The sequence below is a fragment of the Heterodontus francisci genome, chromosome 40 (assembly GCF_036365525.1).
Source record: "Heterodontus francisci isolate sHetFra1 chromosome 40, sHetFra1.hap1, whole genome shotgun sequence".
Taxonomy (NCBI): domain Eukaryota; kingdom Metazoa; phylum Chordata; class Chondrichthyes; order Heterodontiformes; family Heterodontidae; genus Heterodontus; species Heterodontus francisci.
The window spans coordinates 10,206,093-10,231,333 of NC_090410.1; the positions used below are offsets into that span (position 1 = coordinate 10,206,093).

At 45.8% G+C, this 25,241-nt stretch overlaps 1 protein-coding gene across 4 annotated transcripts in view; it reads left to right on the forward strand.

The window, feature by feature from the left end:
• Nucleotides 1-25,241, forward strand: part of LOC137353065 (neuronal PAS domain-containing protein 3-like) — a 368,847-nt gene that overhangs the window by 214,991 nt on the left and 128,615 nt on the right. For 3 of the 4 annotated variants that reach the window (XM_068019024.1, XM_068019023.1, XM_068019025.1), the window contains one exon: nucleotides 2,684-2,766. In XM_068019024.1, the coding sequence (XP_067875125.1) occupies nucleotides 2,684-2,766 (83 nt within the window). Of the gene's footprint in view, nucleotides 1-1,771; nucleotides 1,841-2,683; nucleotides 2,767-25,241 lie in introns of those variants that run through there. The other variant, XM_068019026.1, reaches the window with a different exon arrangement.

The following is a 25,241-nucleotide window of genomic DNA, read 5'->3' on the forward strand; positions in this document are numbered from 1 at the left end:
ATTCTTCGTGCCAAAGTGAACAACTTCACATTTTTCCACATTATACTCCATCTGCCAGATTTTTGTCCACTCTCTCAAGCTAATATCAGCTATTATCAGGCAAGCCCCCCAAGAATGAGGAAAATCAATTTCGCCACATGAACATTGATTTTAAACTATTGGTGAAGAAAGAACTTGTTTTAAAAAAACAATTGGAGACTTTGGCTGGAGAGAGACATTAGCATATCGACAGACAGTACTTCAAAGGACGTAGGATCTATTCCCTGCTCCAATTTAATCCACAATGGACTTTTTATTACCAGGCATTGAAGGTGGAAAGGCTATCATTCCAGGTTAACTGCTAAGATGGCCGAATACACAAACAGACGTGGTCAGACCAGTTTGGTCACATGACTGGCTGACTTGGAGTTTTTTTGAATTTGAACTTCCAACAGGGGTCTTGAAATCAGAAAAGCCGTGTGCTCCTGGAACTGAAGCAGAACCTCTTCTCGTGTCTGCCTGCTCCCATCTTTTTCTCACGGAACGGAAGACCCATTGAAGACATGTGAATCCAAAGAGAGAAAAGTCTCCTACGTGAACAAGGTTTAAGAAGAATACTGGGCCCCAATGAAAAGTAAGAGCTGTTTACAATCAAAGACTCTACGGCAAGCTGGAAACACAAACAGGAACAAGAAGCCCCCTTCAGAGACTCCCTCAAAACTCTCTATTTTTCTTCTGCTCTTTTCTGCCCCTATTTGCATGTGTGCACGCTAGCGTGGGCACATCGTATATCCGTAGGCATTAACCGAATTAGAGTTTAAGTAAGTTTAATAAATTTCACTTTTCTTCTTTAAACCTAAGAAAACTTGGTGTGCTCATTTCTTTGCCTTATAATTGGAAAGTGGTGAACAAGGATTCAGCAAAGGGGGAGCTCAAAACACAGTGTGTTTAAAAATTAAACCCTGTTACAATAAGATCAGATGAAGACTGATAAGACCCCAGACACCTTTCTCACCTGGTCTAACACTATCCATATCAGACTGCAACCTCCTTATGTCCTCTTCACAACATACTTTCCTACCTGTCTTTGTGTCATCTGCAGATTTAGCTACCATGCTAATACCGAGCTCCCTTCATCTAAGTCAAAATTGTAAAATATTGAGGCACCAGCACTGACCCCTACGGGAATCGATTGACCTCAAGCAAGTGATTCTCACGAAGAGGGATTGGGATATTGAAGGCGCCCGAACTGTGGTGCCTAAGAGAGAATCAGATTAACACTTGGAAAAATAAATGTGCTAAAGGATGTGCAAAGCAAGGGAAATAATGCTAGCCAGTAGAATTATACAATGAGCTGAAGGGTTTGTATCTGTACCAACATTTCCATAAGACTTCACAAAGCCCTTGTCCTTAAGTATTGGATGTTTTAAAATTAATTATTTGTTTAGAAGTGGACTTTTTAAAGTCTGCAGGCCCGCTTTTGACTTGGAGCCGCTGTCTGCTCCTTGATGCTTAGGTCATGCGATGAATTGTCACAATAGCCTTGATTCTTTCCCCATTGCTCACTTTGGCAATGGTGATGGGACAATGCACAGGGTGGGGTACCTGAACACTCTTCCAAAAGAGCTTATTTCGTTGCCCTCAGGCACAAACAAAATAACTGCTTGAGAAATTGTGATAGGTTTCTGGGAGAAGAAAATGAAACTATTCAAGTTGTGGGTTTGCATTTTTCAAAGGAATAGATAGAGTCATAGAGAGATACAGCACTGAAACAGGCCCTTCGGCCCACCAAGTCTGTGCCGACCAACAACCACCCATTTAGTGAACAAGATTTAAGAAGAATACTGGGCCCCAATGAAAAGTAAGTTATTTTCGGATAAAGCTGCCCCTTGACCTGTTTGATCCCATTCTTCCAGGATGCCAACTGACCCAACTTCCACCAATGCAGGGTTGCCAACTCTCCAGGAATTGCACATTAATCTCCAGGACATTTTCTGTGAGCAGAAACCTGGGAGAAAAGTCAAAGGGGCCGTTAAAAGACATTGTGCAATGTTTTTTTTCATTTTCATTGAAAACTAGTTGTAGAAATATCGGCGATGGGGTTGGGGGAGGGAAAAAGGCTGTTTGACTGACAGTCAAGAACCAACCAACTGCTTGACAGAGTTTGCTCGCTTTCCAATTCCGTGGGAAGGCGGGGCTTCACGAGGATGGGCAGGTCAGGCGACCAATGGCAGGAACGCGGAGGCTGGGAGGTGAGAGGTCATGTGATGAAGCCTCCTGGAAGGCGTACACCCGAGTTGGCAACCGTACTGCTACTGCTCTATGCATCGGAACAAACAAGCCTTGCTTTAACACCTCTCACCTCGAGGACAGCATCTTCAACAATGCAACACCCTCTTGAGGTCACCCTGGACCATGAGTTCAGACCCCAAGGTAGGGCTTCAATATTCAGGCCCAGCCACCCAAATTCTACCAACTAAGCCAATGATTTGGGATCAACCCTGGGAAAATGACTGTCAATAATAGACCAAGGCATCCCAGCCTTCTGGGGTGTGACCTTAATTATTTCCTGATATTTTCCTGATTATGGTTTATCGAGTTAAGGTCAACAACTGAACAGGTCTAGAATCGTCAAAATAGGCCTAAAAAGATTTATTAGCCAGTCCATCACCTGTTTACTGACGCTCTCTCATTTTATATTCAGCAATAGGTACCCAGCAGAGGAGAAGCCCCAACTCTTTGGCCATTGAGCTATTTGAACAGCACTTAGGTGGACACATCCTGCAGGTAAGGCAATATTTCCCTCAAGTCCCACTCCTTTCACCATTCTGTCATAGACTCTATCTCAAACCATTTCATCCTTCACAGAACCTTGGTTACTTGGAGGACTGTGCATATTTCTGGTCTCCATATCACAAAAAGGACAGGCACTGGAAACGGCAGCAAAAAGATTTGCAAGGATGATACTGAAACTAAAAGTTATAACTACCGGGAAAGACTGAGCAGGCTGAAGCTTTTTTTTTCTCTGGAAGAAAAAAAGGCTGAGGGGTGACCTAATAGAGGTCTGTAAAATTCTGATGGGCTTTTCTCGGGTAGATGTAGCAAAGTTGTTTCCACTGGTTAAAGAAAACAAAACTAGGGGCTATAAAGATAAGATAGTCACTAATAAATCCAACAGGGAATTCAGAAGAAACTTCTTTACGCAGAGAGTGGTTAGAATGACTCTACCACACGGAGTTGTGTAGATGGATAGCACAGATAAATTTAAGGGGAAGCTAGCAAAGTACATGAGGGAAAAAGGGATAGAAAGATATACAGATAGGGTAAGATGACTTAGGCTGAGAGATGGCTTGTGTGGGGCTGGGATAGCCCAGCTGCACCAAATAACCTATTGATGTGCTGCAGACTCTATGTAATTCTATGTAATCTTCTGAGGAAAAGTTCAGGGAATTGCCTCTGCCTTAAAGCAAGGAAAATTCCAAAACATCCCACGGCAGACTTCACTTTCCACTTATGTTTGTTCAGCTCTCTCACACAGTTGGGACCGTAGCTCCTGTCACCTTGCGTTATTGACTTACTGATTACGGGGCTAAATTCTGTGGGGGCTGTCAGAATTCTCCAGGGGACCAGAAGCCATTTCTGGGAGCTTCTTCCTTGCCCTGAAAGGGGAAGAACTTTCACCCACTCTTTTCCACGGCAAATGGTGGCTAGTGGGCGGAGCCAGGAGGAAGCCACCTGTTCATCAGTTGTGTCTCTGATGTAGTAGCAGAGGCTAGTATATTGGGTGAGTAGGGTATGTACTGACCTCCAAAGAGACATTTGCGGGTCCCACCAGAGGGTTCTAGGGAAGGCAAGAGATTCTAGACCAGACAAGGGTTTTAGGGCAAAGAGAGTCCTAGAGCAGGCAAGGGATTCTCGACCAGACAAGGTGGTTCTCGGGCAGGCATGGGGATTTTAGGGCAAAGATTTCTAGGGCAGCCAAGGGATTCTAGACCAGACAAGGTGGTTCTGGGTCAGGCAAGTGTCCTGGGCCTCCTAAGAATTTGAAATTTCTTTTTATAAAGCATTGCAAATCGGTCTACCTGCTGGGCAGGTGGAGTGGAGTGGTGGTAAGGCCATTGGTGAGGTGGTGTGGGAGGGGGAGATTGGGCGATGTTAAACCAAGGCTCTGCCACCCAGGTTAGCAAACCATCCGTTGCATCATTGCAAGAAAGAACTTTCATTGATATAGCACCATTCACGAACACAGCATTTTACAGCCAATGAAGTCACTGTCATAATGTAGGAAACACGGCAACCATTTTGCGCACAGCAAACTCCCACAAACAGCAATTAAATAAATGAAAAGACCATCTGTTTAGGTGTTGGTGAGGGGAAAAATATAGTCACTCTTGTAATGTAGGAAATTTATAGACAAACAGCAGTGCGGTAATCTGTTCCAGTTGATTGAGGGCTAAATATTAGCCAGGACACCATGGAGAATTCTCCTGCTTTTATTTGAAATTGTGCTGTGGGATCTTTTATGTCCACCTGAGAGGGAGACCGGGCCTTGGATTAATGCCTCGTCCCGAAAGATGGCACCTCCGACAGTGCAGCACTCCCTCAGTATTGTTGCTGGAAGTGTCGACCTATTTCATGTGCTCAAGTCTCCGGAGTGGGGCATGCACCCCGTGACCTTCTGACGCAGAGGTGAGCGTGTCACCCACACCTAGTGCAAGCAGCTTTGATTATGACACAGTCAACGTTCCTCCGTCAACCAACAACAAATGAAAATCACTGTGGGATCTTGCTGTGCGCAACTTAGTGGCTACGTTTGCCCACATGAGAGTGAACACACTTCCGAAAGTATTTCATTTGCTCTTAGTTGATTTGGGAATTTGTGAGCCTCTGAAAATTCACTGTTATAAATGCAAACGCTTTCTATTCACAGAGTGGGTTCAATCCAAGGACTGCACCGAATCTGTGTGGCTCTTTCTCACAGAGTATTGTGCAGATAATAACAACTTGCATTTATATAGCGCTTTTAATATAGTAAAATGTTCCAAGGCTCTTCACAGACAGGTTATCGGACAAAATCTGACACCGAACCAGATCAGGAGGTATTAGAAATAAAATCAGAAAAATGCTGGAAATACTCAGCAGGTTTGGCAGCATCTGTGGAGAGAACAACAGGGTTAATGTTTCAGGTCAAAGACCTTTGCCAGAAGTGATGATGTATCAGGAGAGGTGAACGAAAGCTTGGTCAAAGTGGTCGGTTTTAAGGAGCGTCTTAAAGGAGGAGAGGGAGGCGGAGAGGTTTAGGGAGGGAATTCCAGAGCTTAGGGCCCCAGGCAGCTGAAGGAACGGCCACCAATGGTGGAGCCGATGGAAATCGGGGATGTGCAAGAGGGCGGAATTGGAGGAATGCAGAGATCTTGGAGGGTTGTAGGGCTGGAGGAGATAGGGAGGGGATGAGGCCATGGAGGGATTTGAAAACCAAAGGATGATCATTTGTCAATCAGACCGGGAGCTGGTGAAGCCCAGCGAGCACAGGCCCCAAGCCATGGGGAAGAGGTGGGCTGCGGCTGGAGGTTGCCTGGCAACTTGACTTTTAAAACATTGATTTCAAGCACTGCTGTGAAGACGCCTCAAGTCTCCAAGAACAGAAATGAGACGAACAGAGTGGATTTGGAGGCGGCATCTGTAGTAATGTCCCCCAGTTGCACTGGGAGGTCTACGGAGGCCTGGTCTTTTCAAAGTGAAACCAGTTCTTGGCAAATTATACCCATTAATCCATTGTCTAACTGATAGCAGAAACTTGCAGGTTGACATTTATGTGTGAGCTCCTCTGAATGGAGATGGATTAAGCTAATTAGTGTTGGAGAGTAGTCATTACGATTGTCTTTTTAGGCTGTAGGCTAATTGCACAGAGTGGCATGTGGAAATAATTTTTAAACTGTAATTCATCAACCGCAAAGCATATCCTATGAGTTATTGCCAAATCTATTGTCAGGCTATAGATATTATAAATGGCTCAATTCTGAAAAATTAACCACAATTGTGGTAGAGTGAGGTTCTTTTGCATTAAAATTTCACTTAAGTTTTTCATTAAAAAAAAAGCCCATTAGCCTCCATACGCTAAATTTAATTAATCTAGACCCCATTCCATTGTACAAAGGAAGATTAGGAGGGGGACTGTGTTTATTCCCCTTAATGTTTCTCCTCTCCACCCTCCCTAAACTTGAAAGCATCCAAAATTCGGGTGCCCGTGTCCGAACTCCCACCAAGTTCCCCTTTACCCATCACCCTTGCTGACCTGCACTGGCTCCCGATCCAGCAAGGCTTCAATTTTAAAATTCTCAACCCCTGTTTTCAAATCCCTCAATGGTCTCACCCCTCGCTACCTCTGTAAACTCCTGCAACTCCACGACCCTCTGAGATCTTTGCACCCCTACAATTCTGGCCTCTCGTGCATCCCCCCGAAGCTTCTTAAAACCTACCTCTGTGACCAAACTTTTGTTTACCTGTCCTCGTATCTCCTCAGTGTCAAATTTTGATTGATAATGCTCCAATTAATTCTTTCACACTCCACCGACTTTACCTGTCTTTCCTAGTGTATTAAGAACTTGCATTGCACGGACTTCCATTAAAAACTCATGTGTTCACATTGACAACCTCATTTGGGTGCTGTTGGAGGGTTGGAGATTTGATTAGAGGAATTTAAAACACGGGAAGGATGGTTCAAGGAGCTGGGAGAGGAAAGGGTAGTTGGAGATGGGTTGGGAGATTGCAAACACAGAGCAGTTGAGATGTATTTTGTGAGGGGGGTGATGACATCAGTTATGAAAGAGAAGGGGATCGTAGCTGAGGAACAGAGAACTAGCATTGGGATCAGCAGCAACTCCCACAAAACTTTGTAATTGAAACCCAATTTCATGAATCCAATCACCATTAATCACTGGCCCTGATAATATACATGACATCGAGTTACAGAGGATACACAGCACAGAAACAGGCCATTCGGCCCAACTAGTCTGTGCCAGTGTTTGTGCTCCACATGAGCTTCCTCCCACTCTTCTTCATCTCACCCTCCCACATAGCCTTCTATGAATTTCTTCCTGCTATGTTTGTCTAACTTTCCCTTAAATGCACCTATGCTATTCACCTCAACTACTCCTTATGATGGTGAGTTCCACATTCTCTGGGTAAAGATGTTTTTCCTGAATTCCCTATTGGATTTATTAGTATCTTATAATTATAATCTCTAGTTTTGGTCTCCCCCAGAAGTGAAAATATTTTCTCCACATCTACCCTGTTGAACCCTTTCATTATCTATCGAGATCACCCCCTCAGCCTTCTCTTTTCTATAGAAAAAAACCCCAGCCTGTTCATTCTTTCCTGATAACGATATCCTTTCAGTTCTGCTATCAATCTTTTTTTTGCACTCTCTACATCCTTTTCATCATATAGCAAGCAGGACTGTGCAATACGCCAAGTGTGGTCGAACCAAGGCTCGATGCAAATTTAACATAAACCCTTCTAATCCTTCAACTCACCACAAGATCCCTTACATATTATCTATTCATAAAAATCTACAGCATGCTCGTCGCACATTATGCTCGTGGTGTCAGGAAGGAAGCCAGCTATTTCCTGCTGGCTTTTCTGACCAAAGGAATTTACAAATCAGGGCCAATCTACTCACAGACGTATCAGCAATTAGCCTCTGACTGACCTCGGGATCTGCCTCTTTGGACCATTTCTCCGCGGGGCTTCCAAATAATGGCTTCATGCAGACGGCTCAGGTTAATTAAACACAATTTTACAGAACCAGAACTCCAGGCGACTGTGAACAACGCAGAGGAGACTAGTGTTGGGAAAGAAGATTGAGAGTGGACGTAGCCAAGTCTTCAAAATATTGAGAGACTAGAAGCATAGACTTTTTGGGTTGATTTGCCTCCTTCTGTGTCGTAGTGACTCGATGACTCTAAGTATTATAAAGGGACTTTTCAGTCAGGAAAATGCCGGTGCACTGTCTTTACAATGTCGATCACAGCAGCCACTGTTTGCAATTATATAGCACTGTTAATGTGGTGAGATGTCCCAAGGTGCTTATTAGTGAGCTGTTTGGAACAGAGGAGCAGGAGTAGGCCATTCAGCCCTTCGAGCCTGCACCACCATTCTAGATCATGGCTGATCATCTACCTCAAAGCCATATTCCCACACTATCTGCACATCTGTTGATGTCATTAGCAACTAGAAATCTATCGATCTCTGTCCTGAACTTACGCAGTGACTGAGCTTCCACCACCCTCTGGGGCAGAGAATTCCAAAGATTCACCACCCACTGAGTGAAGAAGTTCCTCCTCATCTCAGTCCTAAATGTCTTGCTCTTTAGTCTGAGATTGTGTCCCCTGGTTCTAGACCCCACAGCCAGCGGTAACATCCTTTCTGCACCTGCCCTGTCTATCCCTTTAAGAATTTTGTAAGTTTCTATGAGATCGCCTCTCATTCTTCTAAACTCCAGGGAATACAGGCCCAGTCTCCTCAATCTCTCCTCATTGGACAATCCCACCATTCCAGGAATCCCCCTGGTGAACCTCCGCTGCATTCCCTCTATGGAAAGTATATCCTTCCTCAGGCAAGGGGACCTGAACTACACACAATATTCCAGGTGTGGCCTCGCCAATGCTCTGTACAATTGAAGCAAGACTTCTTTGCTCCTGTGCTCAAATCCTCTTGCAATAAAGGCTAACATACTGTGTGCCTTCCTAATTGCTTGCTGCACTGCATGTTAGCTTTCAGTGACTTATGAACAAGGACACCCAGGTCCCTTTGGACATCAACACTTCCCAATCTCCCACCATTTAAGAAATACTCTGCACCTCCGTTCCTCCTACCAAGTGGATAACCTCACATTTATCCACATTATATTCAATCTGTCATGTTAAAGAGGTGCTCCCAGCAGAGTCAGGCAAGATCATTGGCTGAGTCGCCTCTGGACTGGTTTTATGTATCTCTTAACACCGGGTTACAGACCAGCATTCGCCAAGGTCTGGGAGCAGGCTGATTGTAGGCTAGAATTGGCTTAGAATCGTGCACGTAACACTCAGGAGAGGGAAAGTGATATTGAGAATGGGCTTCAAAAATATTAATTGAAGCTACATTACTTTGTACACCGGATGACCAGCTGGCTGTGAATTCACATTTGAGCTTTTGGATAGGTTGAGTGGAGGCTCATGCCTGAGGTTCCTGATTGGTTGAGTGGAGGTTCGTCTGAGCTTTCTGATTGGTTCGGGGGGGGAGACTCTGGCGTAGTGGTAATGTCACTGACCTAGTATTCCAGAGGCCCAGGCTAATGTCCTGGGGCACAGGTTCAAATCCCACCACGGCAGCTGGTGGAATTTAAATTCAATTAATAAATTCAGTTAATTAATAAAAATCCGGAATTGAAAAGCTAGTCTCAGTAATGGTGCCATGAAACTATCATCGATTTTCGTAAAAACTCATCTGGTTTTCACAAATGTCCTTTCGGGAAGGAAATCTGCCATCCTTACCTGGTCTGGCCTACATGTGACTCCAGACCAACAGCAATGTGGTTGACTCTTAACTGCCCTCTGAAATGGCCGAGCAAGACACTCAGTTGTCCAGGGCAATTAGGGATGGGCACATGGCGATGCCCACATCCCATGAAAGAATAAAAAAAAAGTAGAGGCTCGTGTCTGATCTTTCCGATCAGTTGATTGGTGGCAGCTTGTATTTGACCTTAATGATTGGTTGAATGGTGGGTTGTGGGGAGGGGGGGGGGGGGGCGGCGGCGGCGGTGCTTGTGTCTGACCTTTCTGATTGGTTGACTGAGGGAGCTTCTGTCTGATTGGTTAAGCGGAGGCTCATGTCTGAGCTTACTGATTGCTTGCTCTTTGTAACAGCAACACAAAGCCTTATTAGATGATAGGAAAAATTCACCTTTCTTTCACTACCATGAGATGGAGTCTGTGATGGAGTCTGATTGAGCCCTGTCAAACCCAACTGCACAGCTCCTAGTGCTCCGTCCAGCACTGCACCAGCTCTAACCTGCTCCTCGCTCTCCAGATCTCCTGCACTTGTTTTATTTCATAATGAACCACGAATGGGAATAAATAATTCATGAACAAGATTAAAACTGGCTCAGTATTTAATCCGCTGACATCGTAAAAGGCGATAAATATTCACAAGATAATTACAGATGGTGAACACCATTCGACCAGCCTCGTTTAATCGACCCACGATGGTCACAAGTTCCCTCCCTCACATTATTCCTTTTCATTGGTTTTGAAATGATTTCACTGAATATCCCTCAATCTCCCCCGTCCCAAAGAATCCTCCAAACCAGGACAGATAAAGAAACAGTGCAAGAATGGAAAAATAATGCACACACAATGCCCTGCTCCATGGGCCACGGCCACCCTCTCACAGCCCAGGAGAACAGTTAAGTCCTGAACAACGACACAGAAACATTCCTTTCCCTAGACAGCGCAACGTATAGACCTTATACCCCTCTCTGCCAAGGCCCGTCCGCATTCCTCCCAAATCTGGGAGTACAATGCTACTAATGCCATATTCTAAATGCTACTCTCTCCAAATACATGCCGATCCCCCCACCTGAGAGCTGGGTTCAACTGATCGAGGGGGAATATGTAGCTGGTTCCTGAGTAATATAGCAGTGAAGCTCTTCACCACTCACAGTGCCAACGGAATAATTCAGTGTAAACTCTGTGCAGCCTTCATCTCTGATATTAATCCCAACAAGCGCATTTTAATCACTGTCAGTAGCTATGCCACTGTGCTCACTGTGGCACCCACCACAGTCCTGTGGAAAGGACAGATTGTCGGGCAATGCCACATTGTATGTGAAGACGGTTACCCTCGTTGAGGCACAAAAACAGCAACTCGGATTCATAAAGTACCTTTACTGCAGTAAAATGTCCCAAGGTGCTTCACAGGAGTATCATCAGGCACTATCTGACACAAGCCAAATAAGGGGATTTTTAAAAATTCTTTCATGGATTGTGGGCATCGCTGGCAAGGCCAGCATTTGTTGCCCATCCCTCATTGCCCTTGAGAAGGTAGTGGTGAGCCGCCTTCCTGAACCACTGCACTCTATCTGCTGTTGGTGCACCCACAGTGCTGTTAGGAAGGGAGTTCCAGGATTTTGACCCAGCGACAGTGAAGGAACGGCGATATAGTTCCAAGTCAGGATGATGTGTGACTTGGAGGGGAACTTGCATATGGTGGTGTTCCCACACGCCTGCTGTCCTTGTCCTTCTAGGTGGTAGAGGTCGCAGGTTTGGAATAACTATAACTTATATTAAGCCAGGTAACTAAAGACGTCTTTAAAGACATCTGCAAACGTGACATGAAATCCTGTGACATTGATCACAAGTCGTGGGAGTCAGTTGCCAGCGTTCGCCAGAGCTGGCGGGCAGCCATAAAGACGGGGCTAAAGTGTGGCGAGTCGAAGAGACTTAGTAGTTGGCAGGAAAAAAGACAGAGGCGCAAGGGGAGAGCCAACTGTGTAACAGCCCTGACAAACAAATTTCTCTGTAGCACCTGTGGAAGAGCCTGTCACTCTGGAATTGGCCTTTATAGCCACTCCAGGCGCTGCTTCACAAACCACTGACCACCTCCAGGCGCTTATCCATTGTCTCTTGAGATAAGGAGGCCAAAGAAGAGGTGACTAAAAGATTGGTCAGTGGTAAGTTTTAAAGCATTTGTTAAAGGATGAGAGAGAGGTAGAGGGGCAGAGAGGTTTAAGGAGGGATATTCAGAGTATAGGGTCCAGACAGCTGAAAGCATGGACTTAGTGGCTAGCTCTGTCAAGGAGCCAGCACATCCATGATGGGCCGAATGGGGAAAAGAAAATAGGGACAGGAGGAGTCCATTCAGCCCCTCGCGCCTGTTCCACCATTCAGTGAGATCATCTGCAGCCTAACTCCATATACCCACCTCTGCCCTATATCCCTTAATACCTTTGGTTAACAAAACCCTCTCAGATTTAAAATTACCAATTGATCCAGCGTCAATTGCCGTTTGTGGAAGAGAGTTCCAAACTTCTCCCACCCCTTGTGTGTAAAGGTGTTTCCTAATTTCACTCCTGAAAGGTCTGGCTCTCATTTTTAGACTCTGCCTCCCCTAGTCCTAGACTTTCCAACCAGCAGAAATAGTTTCTCCCAATCTACCCTATTGTACCCCTTAATATAAAAAGAAAAATGAAAGACTTGCATTTATATAGCACTTCTACAACCAGGGGACACCTCAAAGTGCTTGACAGTCAATGAAGTACTTTTGAGGTGTAGTCACACTTGTAATATAGGAAACATAGGAATCTTGCAAACTTTGATCAAATCACCCATTAACCATCTAAAATCCCAGGGAATACGGGCCTAATTCCAACTTCATGCAAAGGATTGGTGGTCTGGGACCAGGTAGATTGCTTTCTCAGGGAGCTAGCACAGGCGCAAAGGGCCGAATGTCCCCATTCTGTGCTGTAAAATTCTTTATATGCTGATAAGACGCCAGACATGAGTGAGACCAGATTATTCCTGCCCAACTCCTTTTATACCTGCCGGATGTGTTATGAGTGAACAATACTTGCAGAACAATTTGGCCTTTATTGAAAAATAACAATAAAACCAAGAGCAGAATCCAGATTAAAACGCAGTATGTGAAAGTCTTCCTGGAAATGCTTCAGCTCTCTGCAACTCAGGAAACGAACGCAGAGCTCAATTATTCTGACATTTCAATGCTGAGTTTGAAATATAATTTTTTAAAAACATTTTTTTTTTGAAGTCTTCCCGTGTCAGAATGCAACAACAATGAAAACCTGAGAACAAAGTAAGTGTGTTGGAGACAGCCTCGTACTCTTTTGTTTCCGCTGCCTCGCAGTCATTGGTGTTGTCTCTTGCACATATTGATTTAGACAGTTTTAATGGTTGTTGATCTGTGTTAATAGCTCCTCAGCAATGTAGATTTGTCAAGGACTGGCTTTCCAGCTTTCACCTCTCTCTCTGTTCCTGATTAGACAGACAGTTCTGTAGAGACTCTCAGCCCGAGCTCAAATCAGGTATTTTTGAAATGAAGAAGAAAAGGCAAGGCTGACAGGGTGACCTAATAGAGGTCTTTAAAATTGTGAAGGGGTTTGATAGGAAGGATGTAGAGAGGATGTTTCCACGTGTTGGGGGAGACCAAAACTAGGAGCCATAAATATTAGATAGTCACTAATAAACCCTGTAGGAAAATCGGGTGAAACGTCCTTACCGAGAGAGAGGTGAGAATGTGGAACTCGCTACCACAATGAGTAGTTGAGGTGAATAGTATAGATGCATTTAAGGGGAAACTAGATATAAAGGGAGAAAAGAACGGAAGGTTGTGTTTATGGAGTTAGTTAGATGAAAGATGGGAAGAGGCTCATGTGGCCAGTGTTGGGTAATTCTGTGCTGTAGAATATTTAATTCTATGTAATATGTAATGATAAATGGGTTTGCATTTAAAAATTTGTATTTTTCCCTCCCGGCCAGGGAATGTAAATCAGACGTCTGTCAGAGCCACCAGTCGTAGATCTCTCTCTCTCTGTCATCGATTAAGATATTACCCTCCATGTTGCTTCTTTTCTTGCCTGAAAGAAAGACTAGCATTTATATAGCGCTTTTCACGACTACAGGAACGTTCCAGAACATTTATGAAGTGTGGTTACTGTTGTAAAGTAGGAAACGCAGCAGCCAATTTGCACACAGCAAGATCCCACAAACAGCAATGTTAAAATGACCAATAATCTACTTGTGAGCTTGGTTGGGGGATTATTAGTGGGCAGGACACCGGGGAGAGCCCCCACACTCTTCCTCAAAGTAGTGCCATGGGATCTTTCACTTTAACATCTCACTCGAAAGGCAGCACCTCTGACACTGTCACACTCCCTCAGTACAGCCGCCGGGAATTTCAGCCTCGATTGCGTGCCCAAGTCTCTGAAGTGGGGCTTGAACCCACAACTTCCCCGACTCGCAGGTAAGAGCGCGACCCACTGAGCCAATGAGCTGCTTTTATCAGGGGCATTGAAGCTATTTGCAGCACCACCTACCACTGTCACAATCGAGATCAGCTAACTCCACACAGAACCAGGGACTGAACCTGTTATCACTTAGAACTTCATATCCAATTTCCCAGATCATAGTAAATTATTTTGAAAATGTTTTTCCTTGACAATAATCAACTGATGATAATCCATCAGTGATTTGAGCGCAATTGCAAGAGATAAAATACCCCTTTCAATGAGAAGCGGGGGAGTGTGTTCGAATTTCAGCTTCTTACATTTACAACAGTAACTACACTTCAAAACTACAGCATCAGCTGTAAAGCCCTTTTGGACATAATGAAATGCAGGACTTTCTGTCTTTCCCTTCAGCAGCCCCATTAGTTCTGGAGAAAAACAATAAAACGACATTCTCCGTTTGACACTAATCGATCAATTAGGACCCTCTTGTGCATCACCCCAAACAAAAGCAGACATCAATACTGCAAAATAGCCCAGGAACGTACACCTTCACCAAAAACAAAACCACGGTTACTTGGGTTAAAAACATTGAATCAAAAAGCTCCTTGAAGGCACCGAACTTGCATCTCCTGATTAACATTCCGAGTGTGGATCCGCGATTGATTTTGATAAAGAGTAAAATCTCCTATCGCTCACACCCCCCACAACTTCCCTCGCGCCCCCCCCCCCCCCCCCCCGGGGTTCTATTAAGCTGATCTTATATTTTAACAGCTGCAGGAGTTGCGAATCGCAGGAGTCCATCTAGAATTTGATGGTAAAGTGGGTCAATGGCAGGATTCCTGGGTCAAAGTGTTTGGATGATGATCAGTGCCGCTGAGGGGTTTATTCTGGGATTTCTAAACTCTTGGAGGTTTTCATCTTCGACCAAAGAAACTGCAGAGCGAGCCACTCTTTCAGTCAGACGCTGTGCTCCGTGTCTGTCTTTAGTTACTTGCTTACCGTACCGACTCTCTCCAACTTTCTCTCCTCCTCTTCCTAACAGGCTTACTGCATTGCTGGGGACCAGGTGTCAGAGAGGCTGGCAGGCCTCTAGTGCCTCGCAGGCAGCAATGTGTTATTTGGCCATGGGGGGCATCACAGGCCAGACCAATTTTGTCCTCACCTGACACATTTGTGCACTAGAATGCACACATTTCCCAGCAGGGGGTCACTAGATAGTGATCAGGAGCTGAGGCGTTGGCTGATTTACCCCTCCCCCTCCCGCCACCCCTGCCCCTCTCCTCAGACCATATCCGCTGAGACCAATTCAGCCACGATTCAAACGGGGAACCTTCCGGGCTGATTCGGCCCAGCACCATCCAAAAAAAAAGTACCTATTAGTGAGACGGGAGTCTGTAGCTGTATTGTGGAATGGTCAGAACTCTGTAGAGAGAACCCGAATCCCAGGCAACTTATTCAGTCATTGAAGATCAGGGATCCTGGTAATTCATCTGTGTGTTACGCACCCCTGTACTAGAACACTGCAATCTTAAACTCACTCAAATTGACTTAAGTATAGACGCAAGAGATGTTTCCACCAGTTGGGGAGTCCAGAACTAAGGGTGATAAATATAAGATGATCAGTCATAAATCCAACAGGGAATTCAGCAGAAATGTCTTACCCCAGAGAGTGGTGAGAATGTGGAACTCGCTAGCACAGGGAGTGGTTGAGGTGGACAGTACAGAGGAAGCTGAAGAGGCACATGAGGGAGAAGGGAATAAAAGGATACACTAGTAGGGTGAGATGAAGTAGTGTGGCAGACCTCCTCCACGGAGCATAAACACCAGCATGGACCAGTTGGGCCGAATGGCCTGTTTCTGGGCTGTTAAACTTTATATGATGACATCTGCTAGATGTCGCAGTTGAATTGCTTGCACATCACGTGCAGGTGGGTTAAAAAATTTGGTGCTTTCAATATTGACTGGTTACTATCTTCTTTTCCCCCACCCCCCTCTCTGCATCAAAAATTAAAGTTGGTGCTATTCTTTGTGACAGGTTGCAAATATTAACAGAGCAAAGCAGATCCTGTAAATATTATAACCAAGGCCGTTATTTCCTGATTTTCGTGGAACGATAGATGGCATTGTAGAATGTAATTCTGATACAACAGTTAAAAATCCTGGAATCATATGTGATAAAATATGATATGTAACTAAACTCAAATTTGCCTTACACTCACTTAAGTAAATAATGTTTGCCAGGGGTCAGTTGGTCGCCCTCTCACCTCTGAGTCAGAAGGTTGTGGGTTCAAGTCCCACTCCAGAGACTTGAGCACAAAACCTAGACTGAGACACCAGGCGCAGTTCTGAGGGAGTGCTGCACTGTCAGAGGTGCTGTCTTGCAGCTGAGACATTAAACTGAGTCCCTGTCTGCCCTCTCAGCTGGACATAGAAGATCCCATGGTGATATTTTGCAGAAGAGAGGGGAAGGTATCCCACTGTCCTGGCCAATATTTATCGCTCAAACAACATCACAATAAGCAGATGATCCGGTCATTATCACAGTGTTATTTGTGGGATCTTGCTGTGTGCAAATTGGCTGCTGCATTTCCTACATTGCAACAGTGGCTACGCTTCAAAAGTACTTCATTGGCTGTAAAGTGCTTTGTGACGTCGTGAAAGGGCGCTTTTTAAATGCTTGTCTTTTCTTAGGCTGTGTTTGCTGACAACGCAACCACTAGGTGGTGCAGTACTGGCACATGCGCAAATGCAGCCTCATCCACTGAAACTGCAACATCTCAGGCAGCTGCCAGTAATACAAAAAACAAATTAAACCCAAACCCCCTCAATGGCTGCGATCGCCACCTCCATCCCACCCAAAACAGTACCCCTTCCCAACTCCCTCCCGCACCGGTCTGCTCACCATTCATTCCCCGCTTCCCCCCACAGCCACTTGCCCCCGCCCTCACCACTTCCCCCTCTCAGCCACTCACTTCCCGCCTTGCCGCTTCAGCCACTCCCTCCCCGACACCGCCCACCCCCCCCCAATGCCCGGCTGCTCAGTCCAGGCCTCGCTGCTTCCCTCCTCTCGCGCTGGCCCCGTCACCCCTTGGCCGCTCACTCCTCGTCTTGCCGCTTCGGCCGCTCGTTACCCTCTCCCCCCCCCCCCCACCCCCACCGCTTCTTCGGGTGGCGAGGCAGGGAGCGAGTGGCCAAGGGAGAGGAAGCGACGGGGCAGGGAGCGAGCAGCTGAGGAGGGGGGAAGCAGCGATTGAAGCGGGGATGGTGGGAGTAAACGGGGTACTATTAGGGGGAATGGAGGTGGCGATATCGGCTATTGAGCGGTGAGGACATCATTGCGTGATGACATCAGCACACGCACGCACGCATTCATACTTGCAAGCTGTCAAATGATCGCACGCACTGATGATGTCCGCGATCGCTCTGCGCATGCCTTGTGTATACATATCAGGGTATCAACCAGCCTGTGGATATTGCAAGGGAATGGCCAGCCATGTATGTATTAGATAATAGCTCACTTTCAATAATTATTCTTGTGATTTTCCAATTTCAGAACTGGTGACACTTTTCAACAAAGAAGTTCTCGACTCTTGAAAAGTGTTGTAAGGAGTTGAAAGCTGTCGCCAGCAAGCTCGTCTTTTGAGTGTTTTACCTCACACAAAGCCTTTTTTTTAAAAAAAGTGACCACTAAAGGAAGTTTTTAAAAAAAACTTATTTATTTTCTCCACTTTTTTGGCTGTCACATTTCATATAGAGTTGCCAACTCTGGTCAGACATATTCCTGAAGGTTTCAATCTCAAAACCTTCAACCCACTCCATCCCCATTGGTCATCTTGCATGTCCATCCTCAAAGAGCCCCGCCTTCCCGTGGCTAATTGGAAAGTAGGCAGACTCCTCATTACCCGATTGGATGATTCTTGACTGTCCATCAAACAACCTTTTTTCCCATCTCCAATATTTTTATAACCAATAGGCTAAGGTTTTGAAAGAAAATGGAAAAAGCACGATTTTTTTTAATGCCTCTCTGATTTTTCTCCTGGGTTTGCTCGCAGCAGTGTCCTGGAATTTAGTCTTTAATTCCTGGAGACTCCAGGCCAATCCTGGAGAGTTGGCAACCCCTAATGCAATATAGGCAGGCAGTCTCTGCCCTCAACCACCTCCGGGGTTTCTATCCAGCAGCCTGATTCCTCTGCTTACGCAAGTCGAAAGTTATGGCTCAGTGGGTAGAACTGTCCTATGAATTAGAAGGCTGTGGATTGAAATTCCATTCCAGAGACTTGACCCTCAAAACATCTGGGCAGACACTCCAGTGCAGTACTGAGGGAGTGCTGCACTGCCAGAGGTGCCGACTTCTGGAGGAGACATTAAACTGAGTCCCTGTCTGCCCTCTCAGGTGGACACCATAGATCCCATGGTGCTATTTTAAAGAAGAGCAGGGGAGTTTCCCTGATGCCCTGTTCATTATTTATTGCTCGACCAGCATTATTAAAGCAGATTATCTTGTCATTATCATGTTGCTGTTTGTGGGAGCTTGCTGTGGGCAAATTGGCTGCATTTCCTGCATGACTGCAAACAGCTTTGGGAATGTCCTCAGGCCATGACAGGCGCAATATAAATGCAGGTTCTGCCCTGAGTCATAGAGTGATACACCACTGAGTCTGTGCCGACCAACAACCACCCATTTATACTAATCCTACATTAATTCCATATTCCCTACCACATCACCACCATTCTCCTACCACCTACCTACACTAAGGGGCAATTTACAATGGCCAATTTACCTATCAACCTGCAAGTCTTTGGCTGTGGGAGGAAACTGGAGCAGCCGGCGGAAACCCACGCGGTCACAGGGAGAACTTGCAAACTCCACACAGGCAGTACCCAGAAACTAACCCGGGTCACTGGAGCTGTGAGGCTGCTGTGCTAACTACTGCGCCACTCTGCTGCCCTTGCTTTATGTTTCTCTGTCACCTGTCAGTAGGGCTAAGGTCCCAGTTCACTCATTCTTCCAGTTGGGAATTGTCTGGCCTTGAATGTCTCCTGATGGCCGGGCCTGGGATCAGTAACTCATTGTGTGGATAATCCCAAGTGTAGATTTGCTAGCACTCAGCAATGTCAGGGCAGTCTCACCCCAGAACAAGTCATAGCTTCAAACAAAGCCCCCTATTGAGAGGGAATGGCTGAATCCAGGAGAAGATTACAGCTAAAGGTGTCCTTGCTTTTAAATAACCTATCTGCTGAGGTTCCAAACCCCTTTCTGCACTACAGCAACCTTGTGCTAACAGCACAGTGGGACCTCGACCCCACGTGCGGAGGGATTGACTGAAGAATTTTAATGCCCTCTTACCCCAAGTCATGGAGTTACGAGACGCACGTCATTCTGAACGCTGCACTCCCTTTACCCGAGAAGGTAAGATGTTGTCACGTCGCTGGACTGAAAAATCAGCAGAAAATGTCAAGCAGCAGAAAATTTGTCATCTTTAATTTAGTGTGATGACAGATGATGCGCCATGATTTGTCTTGCTGTCTCTCCGAGCTAACGTGACTGCCCTTGACAGCTGCCAGTCAAGTGCAGGACCCCAAACAGAGGTCAAGCAAATCAATTCTGATGAATAATATGTTGATTCATCTTCTGACTGCGACAGTAACCATTTTTAACTGTTTCCTTACAGCATCTGTGCGCTACAGTTGCTTTCTGTTGAATTGGTATCCGCAAAGTAATTAAGAGCAAAGGCACTACGCTATCAGCGTATTGCACATCCCCAGCTTTGTAACATTGCCTGTCCCTATTGCCAGGTCTCAAATGGAACTGGTCTCAGCCTCTGACTCAGGAGGTTGTGAGTGCACATCCCACTCTTGAGAATTAGGCACAAAATCCAAGCCAACACTGAGACCATGAGAAATAGGAACAGGAGTTGGCCATTCGGCCCCTCGAGCCTGCTCTGCCATTCTATAAGATCACGGCTGACCTGATCTTGCACTCAGTTCTACTTTCCTACCTGTTCCCCATAACCCTTGACCCTATAGTTCAAGAAAGTCGCTATCTCCATTGAATATATTCAGTGACCCAGCCGCCACTGTTCTCTGGGGTAGAAAATTCCAGAGATTCACGACCCTCTGAGAGAAGAAATTCCTCCTCATCTCCGTCTTAAATGGGCGACCCCTTATTGTGAAACTGTGCCTCCAATTCTAGATTCTCCCTTGAGGGGAAACATCCTTGCAGCATCTACCCTGTCAAGCCCACTCAGATTCTTATGTTTCATTAAGATCAACTGTCTTGGAAAATCAATTCTGTGATGCTCATGTTTGCTTTCGCTTTCCCCTGTGGCCTCGATCTCCCCTGTCAGAGTAATCTTCTCCATCCATACCTTCCCACATATACTCTCTGCTCCTCCAATATTGTCCTGTTCCTGGTCCACCATTTCTTTCTGTCATTACGGTGTTGAACGCTTTCCACTAATTGCATCCAGTAAAAGCCTCCATGTGGCACTATCCCTCACCCTGTTCCCGATTTCTTACTGCCCTCTCTCCCTCCTGTTTGGCATCTGTCCTTTTTGCCCCCACTGTGATGTCCGTTTTTCTGTGTCAGCACTATAGGAAGCTGAGGTTACACACACACAGGTACGTAGGACTTCCGATAAACATTTCATCCAGTCGACAGCACCTCCTCAGTTACTGCACTGGGAATGTTAAGTTCTACACTTGAAGTCTCTGGAGTAGGATTCGAACCCTCAACCTTCTGACTCATAGGTGAGAATGCTGCTGCTGAGCCATGGCTGACACTCCTCCTACCTCTCCTTTCTCCCCCACCTGCTCCTGTCACCCTTGACCGTGCCAAGTGTGGGGATGGGGTTGGGGGGAGTGGTGGGGGGGGAAGACGATGTAACCTGGGTCCCTTTTCTTGATTCCTAATCAATGCCAGTTAAAGAGTAGCGTTGGGCTGGGCAGTGGTGCCCCATGTGGTTGAATAGCCTGTTGGCCCGTCGGAAAATGAAATGTTGCTACAAGTTACTAGGCGATCCAGGCTCATTGTGACAGGTGAGTGAGCTTCCAGACTGCTGGTGGCATCCGTAGAAGCATGACACAGTACCGTAAAGATACTGCGGGGAGGGGAGTATTGGGGACAGGTTAAAGCCAGACAGTAAACGCACACAGGACATCATTTGGCACTAGTCAGCGGGCTTGCCTACAACTTACATTTATATAGCGCCTTTATACACTAAAATGTCCCAAGGTGCTCCACAAGAGTGCTAAAAGACAATATTTGACCACCGAGCTACATAAGGAAATATTAGGACAGGCGAACAAAAGTTTGGTCAATGAGGTTTTCAGGGGCATCTTCAGAAAGGAATAATCTGACCTTTTGCAAACGCGGTAGGTCCCTCTTCCAGCTAGGCTAGTTTCTATAGAATTGACAAGATCGCTAACCGACTGCTCTCCCCTTATTCATTCCATATATTTTATATATGGATTCAAACTTGCTCCCAGCTTTTCCAATTGTCAATCTCTATTCACCCCTGCACCCAAGTAAATAAATCGGGGGAGCAAATCAGAAGGAGCAAAAATTAGTTTTCTGTGCTTTTTTTTTCTCTCTTTCATTCGAATTGAATGATGCAGCCTCAGGCATCCTAATTTGCATATTGAATAGGCCCGATTTGCATAAATTACCACCACTTGAATGCCATGAAAATAGCAATCACAGTTAAATTAACAATATGGTTCAGCTGCGAAAATAGTGATCTGTGCTCACCTCCCACTGACACAGTACAGGGAAAACAACACTGATTTTCAATTAGATTCACAGGTGCAATTTCTTTGAAAACACTGCTATTATTTCCAAAACTAATTCTCTTCATTTTTCTAACGGACTATGTAAAATTTACCTCTGGCTGTTGTGAGTTATACTAGAAGACGTCACTCCCCCCACCCCCCGCCACACTAGGGCGGCACAGTGGCGCAGTGGTTAGCACCGCAGCCTTACAGCTCCAGGGACCCGGGTTCAATTCTGGGTACTGCCTGTGTGGAGTTTGCAAGTTCTCCCTGTGTCTGCGTGGGTTTTCTCCGGGTGCTCCGGTTTCCTCCCACAAGCCAAAAGACTTGCAGGGTGGTAGGTAAATTGGCCATTATAAATTGTCACTAGTATAGGTAGGTGGTAGGGAAATATAGGGACAGGTGGGGATGTGGTAGGAATATGGGATTAGTGTAGGATTAGTATAAATGGGTGGTTGATGGTCGGCACAGACTCGGTGGGCCGAAGGGCCTGTTTCAGTGCTGTATCTCTAATCTAATCTAATCTTTGCCATTTCCCAGTTTGATTTCTCCAATGTGATCTCCAGCAAACACAAATTCCCAATGCATTCAGATCTTCACTCCCTGCATCCTGTCCCCTACACAGTCCCATTCATCAACCACACTGGCTACGATGCATAATGTTAGCTCATTGGGCAGTGTTCAGAGTCAAAAGGTCCCACTTCAGAGACTTGAGCACAAAATCTAGGCTGACAATCGCAGTGCCATCTTTCGGATAAGACGTTAAATCGAGGCCCCATCTGCCCTCTCAGGTGGCCATAATAGATCCCGCGGCACTATTTTGACAACAACTTACATTTATATAGCGCCTTTAACTTAGGTAAATGTCCCAAGGCGCTTCACAGGAGCGGTACAAAGCAGGGGCGGCGCAGTGGTTAGCATCGCAGCCTCACAGCTCCAGGGACCCGGGTTCGATTCCAGATACTGCCTGTGCGGAGTTTGCAAGTTCTCCTTGTGACCGCGGGTTTTCGCCGGGTGCTCCTGTTTCCTCCCACAGCCAAAGACTTGCAGGTTGATAGGTACATTGGCCAATGTAAATTGCCCGTAGGGTAGGTAGGTGGTAGGGAATATGGGATTACTGTAGGGTTAGTGGTTGTTGGTCGGCACAGACCCGCTGGGCCGAAGGGCCTGTTTCAGTGCTGTATCTCTAAAAAAAAAAAAAATTTGTCACTGAGCCACATAAGGCGACATTAGGACAAATGGCCAAAAACTTGGTCCAAGAGTCATTACGGCACAGAAGAAGGCCATTCAGCCCATTGAGTCCATGCTTGCTCTCTGTAGAGCAATCCAGTCATTCCCATTGCCCCATTCTATCCCCGTAGCCCTGCAAATTTATTTCCTCAACTGCCCATCCAATTTCCTTTTGAAATCATCGATCATCTCTACTTCCACCACCCTCGTAGGCAGTGAGTTCCAGGATATTACCACTCGCTGTGTAAAAAAGTTCTTCCTTACATTCCCCCCCCATATCTCTTGCCCAAAACCTTCAATCTGTGACCCCTAGTCCTTGTACCAAAAGCTAACGGGAACAGTTTTTCTTTGTCTACCTTATCAAAACCTGTCATAATCTTGTACACCTCCATCAAATCTCCCCTCAATCTCCTTTGCTCCAAGGAGAACAACCCCAGCTTCTCCAACCTAACCTTGTAGCTGAAATCCCTCATCCCTGGAACCATTCTGGTAAATCTCCTCTGCACCCTCTCAACGACCCTCACATCTTTCCCGAATGTGGTGACCAGAACTGGACGCAATATTCTAGTTGTGGCCTAACCAGAGCTTTATAAAGGTTCAGCATAACTTTTCAGCTTTTGTACCCAATACCTCTAGTTATGAAGCCAAGAAGTAGGTTACAAGGAGTGTTTTAAAGGTACAGAGGCAGAGAGTATTAGAAAGGGAATTCCAGAGTGTGGGGTCCAGGCGGCTGAAGGCATGGTCACTAATGGTGGAGCGATTAAAATCAGCGATGGTCAAGAGGGCAGAATAAGAGGAGCGTAGAGCTCTCGGAGGGTTGTGGGGCTGGAGGAGGTTACAGAGATAGGGAGAGTGTGAGGCCATGGAGGGATTTGAAAGCAAGGATGAGAATGTTGTTTGTCCGGAAACCAATGTAGGTTAGTGAGTACAGGGTTGATAGGTGAATGGGGCGTGTTGCGGGTAAGGACATGGGCGTAAGGAGATTCCTTAGATTCTGGAATGGTCCCAGTGGATTGGAAGGAAGCAAATGTAACACCATTATTCAAGAAGAGAGGGAGAGAGAAAACAGGGAATTACAGGTCAATTAGACTGATATCAGTCATCAGAAAAATGCTGGAATCCATTATTAAGGAAGTGGTAATGGCACTTAGAAAATCACTGTATGATTAGACAGGGTCAACATGGTTTTATGAAAGGGAAATTGTTTTGGACAAATCTGTTAGATTCATTTGAGGATATATCTAGCAGGATAGATAAAGGGGAACCAGTGGATGTAGCATATTTAGATTTTCAAAAGGCATTCGATAATTGGCCACATGGAAGCTTGTTGCACAAGATAAGGACTCATTGGAGTAATATATTAGTGTGGATAGAGGATTGGTTAAAGGATGGAAAATAGAGAGTAGGAATAAATTTTCAGGTTAGCAGGCTGTTCCTAGTGGGGTGCCGTAAGGATCAGTACTGGGAACTCAGCTATTTACAATCTATATTAATGGCTTAGTCGAAGGGACTAAGTGTAACAGATCTGGGTGGCGCAGTGGTTAGCACCGCGGCCTCACAGCTCCAGCGACCCGGGTTCAGTTCTGGGTACTGCCTGTGCGGAGTTTGCAGGTTCTCCCTGTGACCACGTGGGTTACAATGTACAGAAATACAATGGAATACAATGTGGTGACGTTATCCACTTTGGTAGGAAAAATAAAAAAGCAGAATGTTTTTGGAAGGGTGAGAGACTGGGAAATGTTTGCATTCAGAGGGTCCTGGGTGTCCTTGTACATGAGTCACAGAAAGTTAACATGCCGAGGCGTGCGGAGAGCTAGGTTTGGAAATTTGTTCTCCAATTCCCCCAAATCTCTAACGGCAAAAGTGAAACCACACCTTGTAGTCATTAACCAGTGGCCTAATCCAGCTCCTCTTTCTTATGTTCTTATGTCCAGTTTCCTGAGTGCCGATGTTCACCACCGTCTCACCATAAATAATTTTATAAGAAGGCAGAAGTAAATTATGTCGAAACCTTTTTTTGAGGTTCTCCAGCTCTACAGCTCTCCGAGATCTCTGTGCTCCTCCAATTTTTCTCTCGTCGGCATCCCCGATTTTAATTGCTCCACCATTGGCAGCCGTGCCTTCAGCTGCCTAAACGCTAAGCGCTGGAATTCTCTCCCTAAACCTCTCCACCTCTCTGTTTACCTTGAAGAGGCTCCTTAAAACCTACCTCTTTCGGTCACCTGCCCTAATAACTCCTTATGTAGCTCAGTGTCAAATT